Here is a 19,008-nt window from a genome sequence, read left to right as displayed (position 1 = left end):
ACAAATTCGTAACAAAAACAAAGATTTACCTGGCCGAAAATGAAAATGACGAAAAATACATGACAGCCGCTATGATGACGGTGGCGGCGACGATGACTGTGACAGCGACGATGAAGGTGGCAACGACGATGGTGGATGTTTGAAGCTGGTGAAGATGGATGAATTAGGTAGTGAATTGTAGGTAGATGATGTGGTATTTCAAAAGGGAAGCTAAACTGTGGCTATTAGTACATATTTATCCTAATATAATACTGAAACGACAAAGTCGAAAACTAAAACGACGTAAAATCAGTTACGTAATAGTATGTAAGGGAAATTATGTGTTGGTTGTATAATGCTACTATACAGCGCCTTGATTTTGTAGTTTTGAAATAATTTGAGATGACCATTCTAAATACAATTTATTCATTTTGACGAAATGAAGACTCATTTATTCTTGTACTAAACTTCACTCTTGAGGCTAATTTGATTGATCACCAGATCTATATACATTTTCATAATATGTCAAATTAAACTACTTTATGTCTCGCTTCCTCGTGGTTAAGCTTCTGTTAATTAAGTAAATATAATTTTGCGTTTTTTAATTTTGGATCGTTAAGTTTAACCGTTGATGAGTTACCTTTTGTGACTAAAGAAACTAAATGCATTTTTCCATCTGACATTTAATAATTGAATGATCGTGACTTGATTTTTCTAAATGCAGATCGGTGAGTTATGATTTGATATGACTAAGGCAGAGGCGGAGGAACGTTATAAACATTGGTAGCACTTGCTACCAGTAGAATATTGTTAACTCGCTTTATTCGACAAATATGGATATGGATGCATGAATTATATTTAAATTTATATGGATTTAAAAATTAAATATATATGAACAGAGTTGACACGATCCATATTTGATTCATTGTTATCTCTATGCACAAACGAAACTGGGTCGAACATAAACCCACTACCAATAAACAGCGAAACCATCGAAGCTAAAACTAAACACCCCTAAAAAGGTACCCAATCAAAAACATCAAGAAAAAGATTACGCACCATCTTAGAACATAGACCGAAAGACGAACAAAAATAAAAGGACTCAAAATTACATATCCTTAAAGAATTCCCCGAAATTCTTTCATCTCATCACCTTGTACCGGACATTTTTTACGAACCTTTTTGGTCTTAGATGCGGGTTTGGGGTGATCTCTTGAATTAAATCACATATAAATGATAAATGCAATCGATTAAAGGTTGATGGTGTGGTTGTAAAACCAATTATAAAGACTCGGAAAGGTATAACAGTTGTCAGGGAGTTATGTGATCAGTGATTTGTTTTAGAGTTGTTTATAGTTTATTTGGTTAGTTTTAGAGTATTTTAGATTTTGTATTTATTTATGTTCCGAGATCGGTTTAGGGATCTAGTTATTCAAGGTTCGGGCTTATTTAGCTTTTGTTTATTTGTTTACTGATAGAGATCGTTTACCGCTTCCAAGCCTTGAATTATTTTTTGTTCGATTGTACCTTTTGTTCGTTTTTTCATCTATTGATTAAAAGACTCTGTTTTAATGTTATCGTTATATCACCGAAGCTTGGCTTAATTGGTATGAGGGTGTAATTCAACTTGGGGTACTTCCAACACAGGTTCGATTCTCACTCTAAACAAAGAGTTTCTAACCTTTGATGATACTCCCAACATCAATGCCATTTGAGAATTTCTCTTGACGTTTTTTCGACCTTCGATGGTACTGCTAAATCATCGCGACTTGAGTTTCCACCTTTTGAAAAACAACCTGACGTCTTCTTGGTGTTACAATTTTCACCAACATGCTCTTGATTACCAAACCCACAACAGTTTTCTCAAGTGGCTCATCATTTCAATAGTTTCATACTCAAATTCATCATTGTTTTCTTAGTAAAAATATCAATTTTCATTCCGAACCACCTTCTATTACTTCACAACTTTTATCTCCATCCTTAAGCACAAAACCCCCTTCAAGAAATCCTCTAATCATCAAATTACTCATCACAATGCTAATATTACAAAATTCTGTGAAATGGGTAATCTTCAAAAGGCCATGAATTTGATTTTTACCTCTGAAAAATGTAATCTTGAAGCAAAAACTTACTGTGATGTTCTTCAACTTTGTGCTGATTTAAAAGTTTATAATATAATATGTTTAAAGGGTACTGAAATTGACCATGTTTTGGGTTCAAAGCTTGTGTTTATGTTTATTAGCTGTGGGGATTTAAATGAGGGAAGACGAATTTTCAATAACATATCTGATAACATTCCGAAGATTAATGTTTTTCGTTGGAATTTTATGATGAATGCTTATGCAAAGAATGATGATTATAAGGAGAGTGTGTATTTGTTTACTAAAATGATTGAAATTGGTTTTGAACCTGATGGTTATACATTTACTTGTATATTTAAGTGTTTAGCAGGTTTTGAGGATGATAATAATTTAAGTGAAATGATTCATGGTTATGTTTTAAAATCAGGATTTGGATTTGATAGTAATGTGGTGTGATCATATACATAGCATTGTATATGTATATTTTATTTGCTAAAGGCTAAAAACAGAAGTTACGCGAAGTATATTCAAAAGACTGGACATATCCGCTAAAAGTTAAGTCTGCGGATTATGGCGCATTAATAAAAGACTGCGGATTGTCTTCGCTAAGTTATCGCGGATAGCAGTTAAATCCGCACACCGCGAATATTTTGAATACTATTAATAGAGAGTTTGGCCTCTCATTTATAGGGTCGTTGATTCTCTGTCATTTGCCCAGACCTTTGTAATTTTCACTTGTGACTTTGCCCAAGGAAGATTTACATCGAGTTAAGGTGAATCATGCTAATTAACAATCAAGACCGGGTCGGGGTGGTTGATCACTTGATTGAAAAGTGAAAGACGATCATCAGGGCCCAAAATAATCATCAAAAATCTCATTCTCCATCTTTATCATTGCACTCAATCCTTAATTAAGTAACTCATTAATTGAGGATTGTTTATTTGCGATGACACTCGCTGCAAAAAGTGGTTGAAAAAGGTAATCTGTTTTCCTTTTCTGTAAAAAAAAAGGTGTGGGTCCCACTCCCACGTAAATGCGCAGTAAATAATCGTCGCAAAGGCTTATTACGGCGAACCTTTGTAGATGGATTAATTGTGGTGAAATTTTGCCACAAAAGATAATAGCGACGATAAAGTGGCCTTATTGCTGTGATATATCTCGCCACAAAAAGTGGTTTTCTCTTTAGTGAATCAAATTTGAATCAAAAGTTTATGCTTTCAGAATGGGTAGTGATATCTACACAATCAATTTTTACAAATACACAACCAAACATGTTTTACAGTGTTGTACTGTACAACACTGTAAAGAATGTTTGGTTGTGTATTTGTAAAAATTGGTTGTGTAGATATCATCACCCTTTCAGAAGTAGCAATATCAATATATAGTAATATATTATGCACACTATATCACAAATCTAACATGCAAAATCTATGGATGAAAATTTATTTACAAGAGCTAGAACCCTTAGTGTACCTTTTGAAACATCTCTAACGGTAAGGATTGAGCAACGGGACTATAACCTTTAAGAATGTTGCGAACATTTATCAAAACTAACATGAACACGGATGTCAACACTAGTGATACATGTTTTGACTCGTAGTGTATATGTAAAAACATCCTTTTAATCCGTCATATCGTATTTTTTTGTTTACTTAACTTGCATTCAATGGCCAAGAACCCTACTAGTTTGAAATTTTATTTGAATTATTTACGTCATTGGTCCTTAAAGTTTTACATATTTTTCGTCCCGGGCCTTAAAGTATTTAATCTCCATTCTAACTCTTAAAGTTATGATTTCGTTTCATTTTGGTCCCCAGAGTTACTACGACATAAACCATAATCCAAACTAGTACAAGGATTGAATTAATGGTAAAACATATTGCTTAGACCATCATATTCCAATTCTTCTACAACATCAATTATCGTTTTCGCTGAAAAATCAATCATGTTAAACATATCAACATAGTTAATATTACACACATACTAAAATTACACATAACAAAACAATGAAACATGGACATGAAACAAGGACAAAAACTACACACATACTAAAACTATACATTTATGTTTTGAGTTCCATTTTTAGATACTTCAAATTAGAATGTATAACCATTTAATGTTAGCATGTTGCATTGTTATGTCTAAAATTTTACAGTAAAACAATCCCAAACATTTTTTTTTATAGACATACATGTCTGCTTATTTAAAACGAATGAAACTTATAATTAGAAGATTGCTACAAGCTATTTTAAGAAAGTAATTCCAAACACCTGTTATGCACAAACTACTATCATGCACAAACCTTTTTCGCTTTTTCTAGCCTGATAACAAAGTCAATGAAACAATAGCAATTAATTTATTTACAATGAAAGCTTACAATGTACAATACCCATAGTTTTTGTATCCACGCTTGCATACTCAGTTCGTATTGTGTACGTGGAAACATTCATGGTTTGATCTATTCGTATTGTGTACGTGGGAACATTCATGGTTTGATCTATTGGATTGAAGATACTAGGGTTTATTTGATAAGGTTTGTTTTACATGAATTTGATATCAAAAGAGGGCTTCTCCAAGGCGATCCTCTAAGCCCGTATCTTTTCATTATAGTCATGGAAGGTCTAAATATGGCATTCAATAAAGCGATCGAAGGTAATCTTATTCGGGGCATTTCGGTCGGGTCAAATGATATTCGAATCTCGCATTTCTTTTATGCGGATGACGTCATCTTGCTAAACCGATGGAACACGCTTGATCTTAGAAATATTCTCGCTATTTTGGAGGTCTTTTACCTTGTTTCCGACCTACGTATCAATGTGCATAAATCTCATCTTTTTGGCATCGGGGTTGACGATTCCGAAGGCATAGCTTTTGCTAATGCTTCAGGTGCTCGTGTAGGAGTTTTCCCTACAAAATATTTAGGCGTTTCTATTGGCGCTAATATGAGTTTAATTGCTAGTTGGGATTCGTTAGTGGATAAATTTCGTTCTAAATTATCCGCATGGAGATCGAATTTGTTGTCTTCGGGTGGAAGGTTAACGTTGTTGAAATTGGTCATGGGTAGTCTTGGGATTTATCCTATGTCTATTTTCAAATGCCCGGAAAAAGTTTTAAAAACGCTTGAATCCATTCGTGCACGTTTTTTTGGGGTGGAAGTATCTCTTCAAAAAAAATGGCGTGGGTCAAGTGCGATACGATTCTTGGCTCCCACGAACGAGGCGGGTTAAATGTGGGAAGCTCAAAAGCGTTTAATATTGCACTTATCTTCAAGTAGTGGCGGCGTTATCTTTTGAGTCCTACTGATTTTTGGGTTCGGGTAATAAAATCCATTCATGGTCCGGTTTTTGCCAATGTTCTCGGGCCTAAGTCTTCAACGTGGGCCAAAATTATTAACACTTGTGAGAAGGCAGTAGACACGAATATGGTTCCAGGTAATATGTTTCAGATGAAAGTGGGAGCAGGTAACATTGTTCGTTTCTGGTTCGATACGTGGACAGGTAGTTCAAATCTTGTGTCACGTTACAATCGTCCTTTTCATTTAGACGTAAATAAAGATGACTTCGTAGCGGATAAATGGCAACAAGGTTCTTGGAATTGGGTATGGAACCGAGATGTTTTGGGGAGTAGAAATGAGGCCCTTCTTGATTCCCTTATTAACGAAATTAATGAAATTGCATTGAATAATAGCGAAGATCGATGGGAATGTTCCATTAATCACGATGGTGTGTTCTCGGTGCAGTCCACCGGGTTACTTATTGATCGCAACTCAATTCCTTCAGGTACAACGAGCACGTCTTGGTTTAAATTTTTACCTAGGAAGGTGAATATTTTTTTATGGAGGTTACGGTTAGACGCGTTACCGGTCAGGTGGAATTTATCCGCCAAAGACGTTGATATTTCGAGTATCGTTTGTCCACGGTGTCTTAATGGTATCGAGACCCATGATCATTTGTTTTTCGGTTGTGAGTTTGCGGGTGCTTTATGGCACAAGCTCCATGTTTGGCTTAATTGTGGTATGATTGCTTTTACATCTTGGGACACTTTCATTGCTTGGCTTGAAGGGGTTAATCTTTCCACGATTGACAAGAAATGTACTATTGCTACAGTTGTTACTACTCTTTGGTCGATTTGGAGATTCAGAAACGGGATTGTTTTCAATAATGTATTTTGTAATAGGAGTAGTGTTTTTGATGCTATTAGATTGTTATCCTTTCGTTGGATTAAACATAGAAGTCATTTAGTTTTGAATTGGAACTCTTAGCTTGCTATGCCTTTGTAATTCCTCTCTTAGCGCCTTGCTAGGGAGCGTTTTTTAATAAAATTATTTATTCTTTGGCCATAAAAAAAGGTTTGTTTTACGTGAATGTGGAAAAAGAAGGATGAAAATCCAAAACTGCTAGCCTAATTAATTAGGCGTCATCTTTAGGTTATTTATTAGTAAACTACATTGATAAAAGTACCTTCATATGATCCAGTGGAAACGGATTGAAGTTGATGGATTTTAACTCGAGAGACCAAAATGAGATGAAATTATAATTTTAAGGGTTAGGATGGAAAAACTTTTTATGGTCCATTATAAAACAATGTAAAACTTTAAGGACCAACGACGCAATTAAGTCATTTTATATTTACAAAGTACCACTCATATATTGTATATATGACACAACTAAATTTAAAGCTATAAGACTACTTTTTTAAAAATTAACTAGATAGCAATGCCCGTGCATTGCACGGCTTGTCTCAAATTTTGTTATTTTGAAATTCGTGTTCCGAATGGTTAGAGTCATGGCGCGAGTTGGTTGAAACATATTAACCTTGCAGTGAAAGTTGATGTTGGTCCCATTATGCAAGTGGCCAAGTAAGACTTTCTACATATGTTTTGTTTGTCACTATGAAAATCTGCACATTCGGGTCATATGTACTAACGTAACTATATATAAACAAAAGTTTACTAAATGTGGTCAAATGAGTTAACAAATGATGTCAAAATACATTATAAAACATACATATTGTAGTACAATTAATAATATTAAAACATATATTAACTTTACAATTTACCATTAAATTTTTGAAGGTCTCTCTTTATGACTGCATACGTGATAATAAGTAATTACATAATAATTTGAGTACATAAAAAAATTCATAAATATAAACATGAACTATTACGTATTACTACGCCACACAATATAAAACTTGTGAATAGAATAAAATTGGAAGTTCATAACATTGAATAACAATTAATATGAAATTAACAATTATTTATTAACTATTATAATAAAGATATGTAACGCCATCAAGAGTAATAAACATTATAAACTTTTCAATAACTATTATCTTTTATTTTCCTTTATTTAAATTTAGTTATAAACATTCATTCATAAAAAGTAAAATTAATATATGTCATAAATTATATGATTAGTTTCAATCTTTTCATTTTCCTTATCATAATTTTGTCGTAAATTTAAAATTAAGCTATGACATAAATAATAACAATAGTTTCAAACTTTTCATTTTTCATATTTACATTGATAGATATCGTTGTGTGTGTGTGTGTGTGTGTGTGTGTGTATATATATATATATAATTATTTATGAAATTAATTAAATAAATATGATTTATATATTTACACGGATAAAAAATATTACACCTATAATAATCATACTTATATAAATTATAACTAAAATATAATAATAATAAAAATAATAATAATTATTATTATTACTAATCATAATCGTAATCATATTTATATTCATAATTATAATTATGAATAATTATTTATATAAATTAATTAAATAAATATTATCTATATATTTACATGTATAAGTAACGTTATACCTATAAATCATAGTTATATAAATTATAACTAAAATGTAATAATAATAAAAATAATAACTGTAACCATATTCATAGTATAATTATGAATTATAATCAGAATAATAATCATAATCTTAATTATTAATCATATAAGTTATACAAATATACAATATAATAATCATAATACCATAATATTAACATTAAAAAGAGAAGCTTCGGACGAATCAATCCAACATTGAGTCAACCACGTTTCTTCTTGCCTTGTCTGCGGTTTACAATATTTTGAATTTGGTGTTTCTTCGATACCTACAAACACAAAACAAACATATTATATATATATATATATATATATATATATATATATATATATATATATATATATATATATATACTATAATATTCTATATATCATTTCATCTTCTTTCCATCTACAAAAAAACCAAGAATACAACATTAGTAATATGATGTACTCTTTTGTATGATTGATATAGAAAAATAGAATGGAAATGACATATTTATAGGATAAAAAAGAAACTTACGAACCCTAGAAGATGAAAGGTTTATATATTTATTGATTATTAATTACTGAAAATTTATTTATGACATTTTTATTTATTATGGTTTTTATTTTTATTTTTTTTACTTTTTTACCTTAATAATTTTTAACTTTTTTAACAGTCTATTAAATTGTATGGGTAAATTTTATTGAATTAAACGTATTTAACACACCATACTTATGATTTTAGGACTCAATTATTATTATATATATATATATATATATATATATATATATATATATATATATATATATATATATATATATATATATATATATATATATATATATATATATATATATATATATATATATATATGGTTTTATTTAAGTATACAGTTTGGAATAACAAATTTACAAAGTATTATAGTAACAGGACGCTTAAATCTATAGGTTCTATTAAAATGCTATAATGATGATGTGATCATTAGGCTAATTATTTTGTTAAAAAAATCTAAGCATAGTGGGTGATGTCATTAATCTAAATAATTTTGAATTAAAATTAAATCTTATTAATTAATTATTATTATTAAATCTAATTAATAATTATTTTAATTATTAAAATTAAATAATTTTGAATTATTTTAATTAATTATTTTGAATTGAGTACGAGAAGGTATAAAATCGACCACCAAACTAAACCGTACCCAAACTAACAACATAAAATGCATATTAAAGGCAGAAGGAAACCAATTCTAAATTTATATTTTAATTTACACTTTTAAAATGAAATGACAACCAATATTTTCTCTTATGATTATATGTGGATTGTTTAATATGCATTTTAGGTATTTGATGAAATGTTCAGCTGACGAGTTTCTTTGTCGGACTCTGTGGTTTCACGGGTCATTAAACTAAATGACCTTAGCATTTACGTTCACTTAATACCTAAAATGTATCATTAAACTATTTCATTAAAACGTATCATTAAACTCGTGTTTCCACGGGTCATTTCACTAGTTTTGATCATAAAATCCGAGTTAGTTACATTCGATTCTAAACAACAAAACATTATACACATGTACATGATGCTAGTTTGAACAAGCTCCTATAAACACATATTACTAAATACATCACCTATGTATAACAAAAAGCCATATAAGGCAACCACATTCAAGATTATTTGGAGGTTTTGGCAAAATATGAAGGTTTTTGAGCAAAATATAGAGGCTTTGTGGCAAAAAAAAATTTTCACTGGGGGCAAAATCAAAAAATCCAAAATTTTAACACTGAAAATTACAAATCCACTGGGGGCGAGTGCCCCCTTGTCTCTTAGTGTTTCCGCCACTGGTGCCACGTGATCGTCAAGACATGCTCAAGACTTGTGTTCATTCCGCTGCCTATCAAGACATAGAGGAGACAAACTATTTTGAGTCTCGCCGGTTACATACAGTATACACATTAAATAAAATGCACGTAGACCAATCACTCCAGAGGGGACACTTGGGTGAGCACCAAGTTGATCGCATTATGTAACAACTCAACCCGATATACAACGATCACGCGGAAATATCAAATAAGAAAAAAAATTCCTTGTTCAGCTGGTGGCGCGGCGCGCCAGGCATTTGCGCGGCGCGCAGAATGACCTGGACAGCCCGCTGTCCCCGAAAGTCAAAAATACAAAAAAGATTGACCACTACCCGACGTATTTAGACAAAACGCTTTTCACAACATATTCATATATGAAAAACTAACACGTTCCATTAATAAAATAAGTTTTACGAGATGGGGCCCACATCGACCCAAATTACCCCTTTAAGTACAAAATATAAGTTCGACCCCACAATTTTAAACACAAAATAAGAGCCGAGCATGGCGATTGGGGATACGCTACCCAATCCTAATTAATCCAAAAGCAAGCCTTCTAAAGCGACTACGCGAGCCACTAGTTCCCACGCTTACCCGAGCCACCGCATCCAAGCAAATCTATAAAAATGTAAACAACGAGAGGGTAAGCTAACGCTTAGTGAGTGAGAATATACTACATACATATATGTGCATAGAATGGACGCGCCACACAAATAATCAAATACCGCATACCGGAGCATCCAAGCATAAAGGCAAGCTAGTCTAAGCATACCGTACGATCACTAAGCAACAAGCTAACAATGTCAACAATAAGGTAAGTTCACCAACGACGATGTGAACAACGCCATTAAGCTACACCCAGAGGGTTAGCTACATCACAACAATACGACAATATATATATAAATATATATATATATATATCACAATAATACGACAAACATCGATGTTCACAACATCCAAAAGTATTCAAGATCTCAAGGCTAGCTCTACGAATGGTATCGTCAACATCGAACTTAAATCCCATTCGTCCCAATTAACGTGGTATCGTCAACATCGAACTTAAAACCCACGTATGAGGTATCGTCAACATCGAACTTAAAACCCTCATCGAATGAATTAATGTGGTATCGTCAACATCGAACTTAAAACCCACATATGAGGTATCGTCAACAACGAACTTTAAACCCTCATCAATGTCACTACAATAGTCGTATGGCATCGTCAACATCGAACTTAAATTCCATACATGAGGTATCGTCAACATCGAACTTTAAGCCCTCATCAACACCACAATATACTCTAGGGTACGGTATCGTCAACAACGAACTTTAAACCCTTACCCCATAAATAAATAACTCATATACATACGTATATAATTATTCCACTCACAAGCCCATGTGATAATGTACACACGAAGTGTGCACCTCGCCAAAGGTGGTCAACCAAAACGCACAACCGTGCTAATTGGACCATGTACCCAAGTCCATCAAATTCACCTATATGTGAAGTGAGCTCTATAACCGAGAACCACTTCACCCGACCCGCACCCATCCTACACATACATATGCATATAGGATATTAACACTCACCTTGAAGTCTTGATGAATGCTTCCAAGTAATCCGCGACTCGTCAATGGAAAGTACCTATTCCATTATCACGAAACAAGCAACACAATTAGGGTTGACTTACAAACCAACTCAATTCGACACTTAGTGCCATTTTGACCCAAATGCACTTCCAAGCACAAACCGTGCCCAAACTAACCAATAATCACTAACACAGGTGAGAATGGTCCTAATATGCCAATTGAACCCAATCATAGGTGTTAAACACCTATCTTGCCCATAATGACACTTAAACCCTAATTTTGACCCAAAGGAGTCAACATCGCGCCGTTAGCGAGTTTTGACACCAAAACATATTTAACTCGGTTTTATACTTCAACTTAATACATTTTAAGTTTATAAACCTCATTAAATCGACAATTGGGTCATAATCATCACCAAACCCTAATTTTGACTCAAGTCAAAATTAGTCAACCCAAATTCACCTAAAGTGGTTCCAACACTTCCATAATCACTAAACCTAGTGATTAAACTCAAGATTAAAGCCTAATCAAGGCCAAATCGTCAACCAACCCAAAACCCGCCAAGTGACAAGAATAACTAGTCACCATAAACCCATTTCATCATCTAAGAGGGTTTCACAACAAATCAAACTCAAACCCTAACTTGAATATCAAATCTAACAAATGTAATTCGGAGTTTGAACTTACCAATACCACCAAAATGATGCGCTGACGAGTAGAACAACTTTAAAACCCGAGCTTTGGTGAGAATCCAACTCCTTCTTCTCCAATTCAAGCTCTCTCACTCTAGAACCCTTCCTCTCTCTCTAGATATGGATGAGAGTGTTTGTGTGGGTGAGAAATGAGCTCCAATGGAGTTCTAGATCAGTTTTGGTGACCCTAAACCGACCCTAAATGAAAAGACCAAAGTACCTCTCATTTAAACCTTTTAAAAAGGCTGAAAATTGCATCAGACGGGATCGGCGCGCCGCGCCAAAAGGTGGAGCGCCGCTCCAACCTACAGATCAGTTTTCAGAAACTTGTTTTGGCCATAACTTTTTGACCGTAGCTCCGTTTTCGATGAATCAAATATAGTTGGAAACGAAATAAGATTTTCTTTCCAATGGTAAGGCTTTGAAACATCAACACAAACTTTATTTGGGGTTGAAAAGATACGTACACAACTTGTCACTTCAGACAACATCCAGTTTCCTTCGACGTTCGAGCAAGCAACACGTACGTGCTTCGTACACTTCATACACGCATCGTACACCATAAATACATTATGTACAATAAATATTTGGGTCTTACAACTCTCCCCCACTTAAACTCGATCACGTCCTCGTGATCCTCGTCACTTAACCATCCGAACCTACACTCAAAGATTCTCAACATATGTCCCAATCTGACTTTCTTAGACAATTCTTCCCAATGAATCACCTTTAATAACTAAAATCGTCACCCGCGATTTATCAAAACCACAATCCGAGCACTAAAACCTGCTCAATTCCCCATATCGGGAAAAACTCAACCAATCTCGTACCGAGATATCAATTCCTTAGCGTACCTTTACCAAGGACAACACTAAAAGCAACCAAGTCTCAACCTAAAGTCAACAATCCGAACGTTGAAGATCGAACCACATGAATCCTTACGGATTACACTTACCACTAAACATCCTTTGTAGTGCGCAATACCACCAATACGCCACTAACCTAACATCATAAGCAACGGCTAAGACCGATAGAGTCCAAAACGACTATCGCAACGCTAAACCCAAGGTGCACAAAAATTGACTATTGTTACACCCGTAACAACATGTGAGCGAAACACGGCTATCGCCTCACTAATCCCACGACATGGTCCTCACGACCCCACCATCGGTGTATAAAACAACCGATAGATCACTCAACACCGGATGAAGTCAGCGGACCCCGTCAACGGTCATGCTTCACCGATATAACACTACACCCATGATGAAGTCAGCGGACCCCGAAGGTCATGCTTCACCAATTAACAATACCATGATGAAGTCAGCGGACCCCGAAGGTCATGCCTCACCAATCAACAATACCATGATGAAGTCAGCGGACCCCGAAGGTCATGCTTCACCAATCAACGCCCTTTTGGCCTCGAACAACGAGTAGCGTAACATCGCGCTCTGCTATCCTAACGGATACCACTAACCCTTCACACAATCGAGCAAGAACCACCTATATCGAACATAGGCACAAAACAAAAATTCTCTAAAAGAGAATCCGCCACACACACATCCCTTAACCGAGGGATTTCACCTTGCTCGCCAAACACGTCCTTTATCTCTCAACGAGATTTACCACATTACCACCCCGGTGATAATTCAAATCCAAAATCATAAGTACAATTTAGCTGAAATTGTACTCTACCACAAATCGACCAAACTAGGTCCCAACACAAGTTTCGAATCTACCATAAGCATTATCCGAATTCTCACCCTAAGGTCCCCTCGTGCGGGAGTATAACTTCCCCACTTGGAACTACGTTCCATATCCACAACTCGTACAATGCTACCAAAAGTAGACTTTACCAACAATTGGGTTCACACGACCCATCACCATATCTTGCTCTAATCTTGAGCACCCGAAGGATTTTAATCAATCCTTAAACACTTCGAACGAAAAGTGTACCACAATTTACACAAAATATACTCTCGCAATCATCCAATTGCTTTAGTTTGTCAAATTTCACCTAGTCACTCATGTACCTAAGGGTTTCGCTTCGGTACCCTAAGTACAATGTAACCGCGACACAATCGGAGACGAACACCACGCTAGTAGGTATAAGAGAGGCACCTAATGTCGCGTCATGTAGACTCCATTACCAACATACATCGAGGTCCAAAGCACTCGATCTCAAGGGTTCCAACCACCCGACGAACCTCCCGGTTCATCAACTTTAACACGAGAGCGAACACGCTCTAACATCCGAACACCTAAGCCCACCCACATGGCTTGGTAGAAACATTTCCCAATACTAAGGAATGCTTGGTTGCACCAAGTCTTACGCCCTTCGCCCAACAATCAAAACGTCACCATAGGGTACTTCCATTAGGAACGTCACCCTTAACACCAACATGCACAACACAATGCATTTAACAACCAAACTCAACGACACTTAATAAATAATCAAAGGACATATTTATTAAAACGAAACGTACCTTAACGTCTCCTCGTCGCACCCGTCCCCGCTAACTTGGGACATTCCGACTTACGATGTCCTTCTTTTTGACAAATGAAGCACACCATGCCATCACCCTTTGGTACCGAACATTCCCAAGACTTGTGACCCCTCACGCCACAATTGTAACACTTAGACGCACTAGAATCTGATATACCCGTCCGTGTACCACCCGTGCTCACGCTCGGACCATTAGTCCTCTTACTTGGAGCACCATAAGAAACAACCCTTCTCTCACTGGAAGGTTCACCAACCTTCGATCGCGAATACGACTCGAAACCTCTTGCCGCGGCGAATAACTCCGCAAACGATTTCGCCTGAACTCTGCTAATCTTACTCTTCAAGTCATCATTCAAGGTTCGATAGAAATCCTGCATCAACAAATGATCATTCCCCAAATACTCCGGACAAAAACGAGCCTTCGCCATAAAGGTCGTCTTGAGAGTATTTAAATCCATAGAACCTTGTTGCAAATTTCGCAACTCATTACGCATTTCCGACAAATCGGCTGAAGTTCGGAACTCCTCGAAGAATTCCTTCTTAAACTCGTCCCACGATAAAGCCATAAACGTTTCACCACTGACAAGATCAATCTTACCATCCAACCAATCCCTCGCCCTACCCCGCAACAAATTAGTAGCGAGTCTTATCCTCTTCTCGGGAGGGCAATCAATAGTACGAAAACACCCTTCGACATTCGAGATCCAAGTTGTGCTTATCAAAGGATCCGGTTTCCCGTCATACATCGGGTGTTTAGTCCTCATGAAGCTCTTAAGACAACGCTCCATTTCACCACTACTTTGAAGTTCGGAATACTTCCTATCCATTTCTTCTCGAAACGCACTCATTTTCTTCACAACGGCGGCCGCAACTCTAGCGTTAAACTCAGCGTCATTCGTCTCGATCACATTTTCCGTCACCATTCTAAGGAATGCAAAGCGATTAGACCACGAACGTATAAAATCACACGCACAACACCGCCCCATCTTGCTAAAAATTCGTCGTACATCACTTGTTAGACACGATTTGCACCCGTAATAAGGTTTGCAAGTCCTTATTACGCATACACGCCATATCGACTCGTTAGTACAACGACCGCCTCGCTTGATGATATATGCAACCGCAAACACAAACCAAACATAACACAAGAATCATTATCACAGCACAATTGCATATTAATAATATCCGCATTACTAATATAAACGTTAGTCAACCTATAAACAAGGCACTAACTAAACCCATTCCGACACGTAATCCTACAAGTCCCGCAACAAATTTAGCACACACAAAAGTCTAAGTCTAGGCACCTATCTCAAGTCACCTAAATCCCTTAGACCATGCTCTGATACCACTTGTAACAACCCAACCCGATATACAACGATCACGCGGAAATATCAAATAATAAAAAAAAAATTCCTTGTTCAGCTCGTGGCGCGGCGCGCCAGGCATTTACGCGGCGCGCAGAATGACCTGGACAGCCCGCTGTCCCCGAAAGTCAAAAATACGAAAAAGATTGACCACTTCCCGACGTATTTAGACAAAACGCTTTTCACAACATATTCATATATGAAAAACTAACACGTTCTATTAATAAAATAAGTTTTACGAGACGGGGCCCACATCGACCCAAATTACCCCTTTAAGTACAAAATATAAGTTCGACCCCACAATTTTAAACACAAAATAAGAGCCGAGCATGGCGATTGGGGATACGCTACCCAATCCTAATTAATCCAAAAGCAAGCCTTCTAAAGCGACTACGCGAGCCACTAGTTCCCACGCTTACCCGAGCCACCGCATCCAAGCAAATCTATAAAAATGTAAACAACGAGAGGGTAAGCTAACGCTTAGTGAGTGAGAATATACTACATACATATATGTGCATAGAATGGACGCGCCACACAAATAATCAAATACCGCATACCGGAGCATCCAAGCATAAAGGCAAGCTAGTCTAAGCATACCGTACGATCACTAAGCAACAAGCTAACAATGTCAACAATAAGGTAAGTTCACCAACGACGATGTGAACAACGCCATTAAGCTACACCCAGAGGGTTAGCTACATCACAACAATACGACAATATATATATAAATATATATATATATATCACAATAATACGACAAACATCGATGTTCACAACATCCAAAAGTATTCAAGATCTCAAGGCTAGCTCTACGAATGGTATCGTCAACATCGAACTTAAATCCCATTCGTCCCAATTAACGTGGTATCGTCAACATCGAACTTAAAACCCACGTATGAGGTATCGTCAACATCGAACTTAAAACCCTCATCGAATGAATTAATGTGGTATCGTCAACATCGAACTTAAAACCCACATATGAGGTATCGTCAACAACGAACTTTAAACCCTCATCAACGTCACTACAATAGTCGTATGGCATCGTCAACATCGAACTTAAATTCCATACATGAGGTATCGTCAACATCAAACTTTAAGCCCTCATCAACACCACAATATACTCTAGGGTACGGTATCGTCAACAACGAACTTTAAACCCTTACCCCATAAATAAATAACTCATATACATACGTATATAATTATTCCACTCACAAGCCCATGTGATAATGTACACACGAAGTGTGCACCTCGCCAAAGGTGGTCAACCAAAACGCACAACCGTGCCAATTGGACCATGTACCCAAGTCCATCAAATCTACCTATATGTGAAGTGAGCTCTATAACCGAGAACCACTTCACCCGAACCGCACCCATCCTACACATACATATGCATATAGGATATTAACACTCACCTTGAAGTCTTGATGAATGCTTCCAAGTAATCCGCGACTCGTCAATGGAAAGTACCTATTTCATTATCACGAAACAAGCAACACAATTAGGGTTGACTTCCAAGCACAAACCGTGCCCAAACTAACCAATAATCACTAACACAAGTGAGAATGGTCCTAATATGCCAATTGAACCCAATCATAGGTGTTAAACACCTATCTTGCCCATAATGACACTTAAACCCTAATTTTGACCCAAAGGAGTCAACATCGCGCCGTTAGCGAGTTTTGACACCAAAACATATTCAACTCAGTTTTATACTTCAACTTAATACATTTTAAGTTTATAAACCTCATTAAATCGACAATTGGGTCATAATCATCACCAAACCCTAATTTTGACTCTAGTCAAAATTAGTCAACCCAAATTCACCTAAAGTGGTTCCAACACTTCCATAATCACTAAACCTAGTGATTAAACTCAAGATTAAAGCCTAATTAAGGCCAAATCGTCAACCAACCCAAAATCCGCCAAGTGACAAGAATAACTAGTCACCATAAACCCATTTCATCATCTAAGAGGGTTTCACAACAAATCAAACTCAAACCCTAACTTGAATATCAAATCTAACAAATGTAATTCGGAGTTTGAACTTACCAATACCACTAAAATGATGCCGTTGACGAGTAGAACAACTTTAAAACCCGAGCTTTGGTGAGAATCCAACTCCTTCTTCTCTAATTCAAGCTCTCTCACTCTAGAACCCTTCCTCTCTCTCTAGATATGGATGAGCTGTAGTGACCCGAACTTTTCCATGTTTATATATATTAATTGAGATTGATATTTACATGATTAAATGTTTCCAACATGTTAAGCAATCAAACTTGTTAAGACTTGATTAATTGAAATATGTTTCATATAGACAATTGACCACCCAAGTTGACCGGTGATTCACGAACGTTAAAACTTGTAAAAACTATATGATGACATATATATGGATATATATATAGTTAACATGATACTATGATAAGTAAACATATCATTAAGTATATTAACAATGAACTACATATGTAAAAACAAGACTACTAACTTAATGATTTTTAAACGAGACATATATGTAACGATTATCGTTGTAAAGACATTTAATGTATATATATCATATTAAGAGATATTCATACATGATAATATCATGATAATATAATAATTTAAAATCTCATTTGATATTATAAACATTGGGTTAACAACATTTAACAAGATCGTTAACCTAAAGGTTTCAAAACAACACTTACATGTAACGACTAACGATGACTTAACGACTCAGTTAAAATGTATATACATGTAGTGTTTTAATATGTATTTATACACTTTTGAAAGACTTCAATACACTTATCAAAATACTTCTACTTAACAAAAATGCTTACAATTACATCCTCGTTCAGTTTCATCAACAATTCTACTCGTATGCACCCGTATTCGTACTCGTACAATACACAGCTTTTAGATGTATGTACTATTGGTATATACACTCCAATGATCAGCTCTTAGCAGCCCATGTGAGTCACCTAACACATGTGGGAACCATCATTTGGCAACTAGCATGAAATATCTCATAAAATTACAAAAATATGAGTAATCATTCATGACTTATTTACATGAAAACAAAATTACATATCCTTTATATCTAATCCATACACCAACGACCAAAAACACCTACAAACACTTTCAT

The 19,008-nt window shown here is 35.6% G+C and overlaps 2 protein-coding genes across 2 annotated transcripts; both read left to right on the top strand.

The window, feature by feature from the left end:
• The first annotated feature begins 2,039 nt into the window (after positions 1 to 2,039).
• LOC139864405 (pentatricopeptide repeat-containing protein DOT4, chloroplastic-like) lies at positions 2,040 to 2,516 on the top strand. The gene has a single exon (XM_071852983.1). The coding sequence runs from the start codon at positions 2,040 to 2,042 to the stop codon at positions 2,514 to 2,516; it is 477 nt and encodes a 158-aa protein (XP_071709084.1).
• Positions 2,517 to 5,482: 2,966 nt separating this feature from the next.
• LOC139864404 (uncharacterized) lies at positions 5,483 to 6,322 on the top strand. The gene has a single exon (XM_071852982.1). The coding sequence runs from the start codon at positions 5,483 to 5,485 to the stop codon at positions 6,320 to 6,322; it is 840 nt and encodes a 279-aa protein (XP_071709083.1).
• Positions 6,323 to 19,008: the final 12,686 nt, after the last annotated feature.

Source organism: Rutidosis leptorrhynchoides, chromosome 8, assembly GCF_046630445.1.
Source record: "Rutidosis leptorrhynchoides isolate AG116_Rl617_1_P2 chromosome 8, CSIRO_AGI_Rlap_v1, whole genome shotgun sequence".
NCBI classification, from domain to species: Eukaryota; Viridiplantae; Streptophyta; class Magnoliopsida; order Asterales; family Asteraceae; genus Rutidosis; species Rutidosis leptorrhynchoides.
The sequence above is the reverse complement of the archived record's forward strand: the minus strand, read 5'-3'. Positions and strand labels throughout refer to the sequence as shown.

Bases quoted from the DNA above. Each gene is read 5' to 3' on its own strand.
- LOC139864405 (XM_071852983.1), top strand. From the start codon at position 2,040: ATGGGTAATCTTCAAAAGGCCATGAATTTGATTTTTACCTCTGAAAAA.
- LOC139864404 (XM_071852982.1), top strand. From the start codon at position 5,483: ATGGTTCCAGGTAATATGTTTCAGATGAAAGTGGGAGCAGGTAACATT.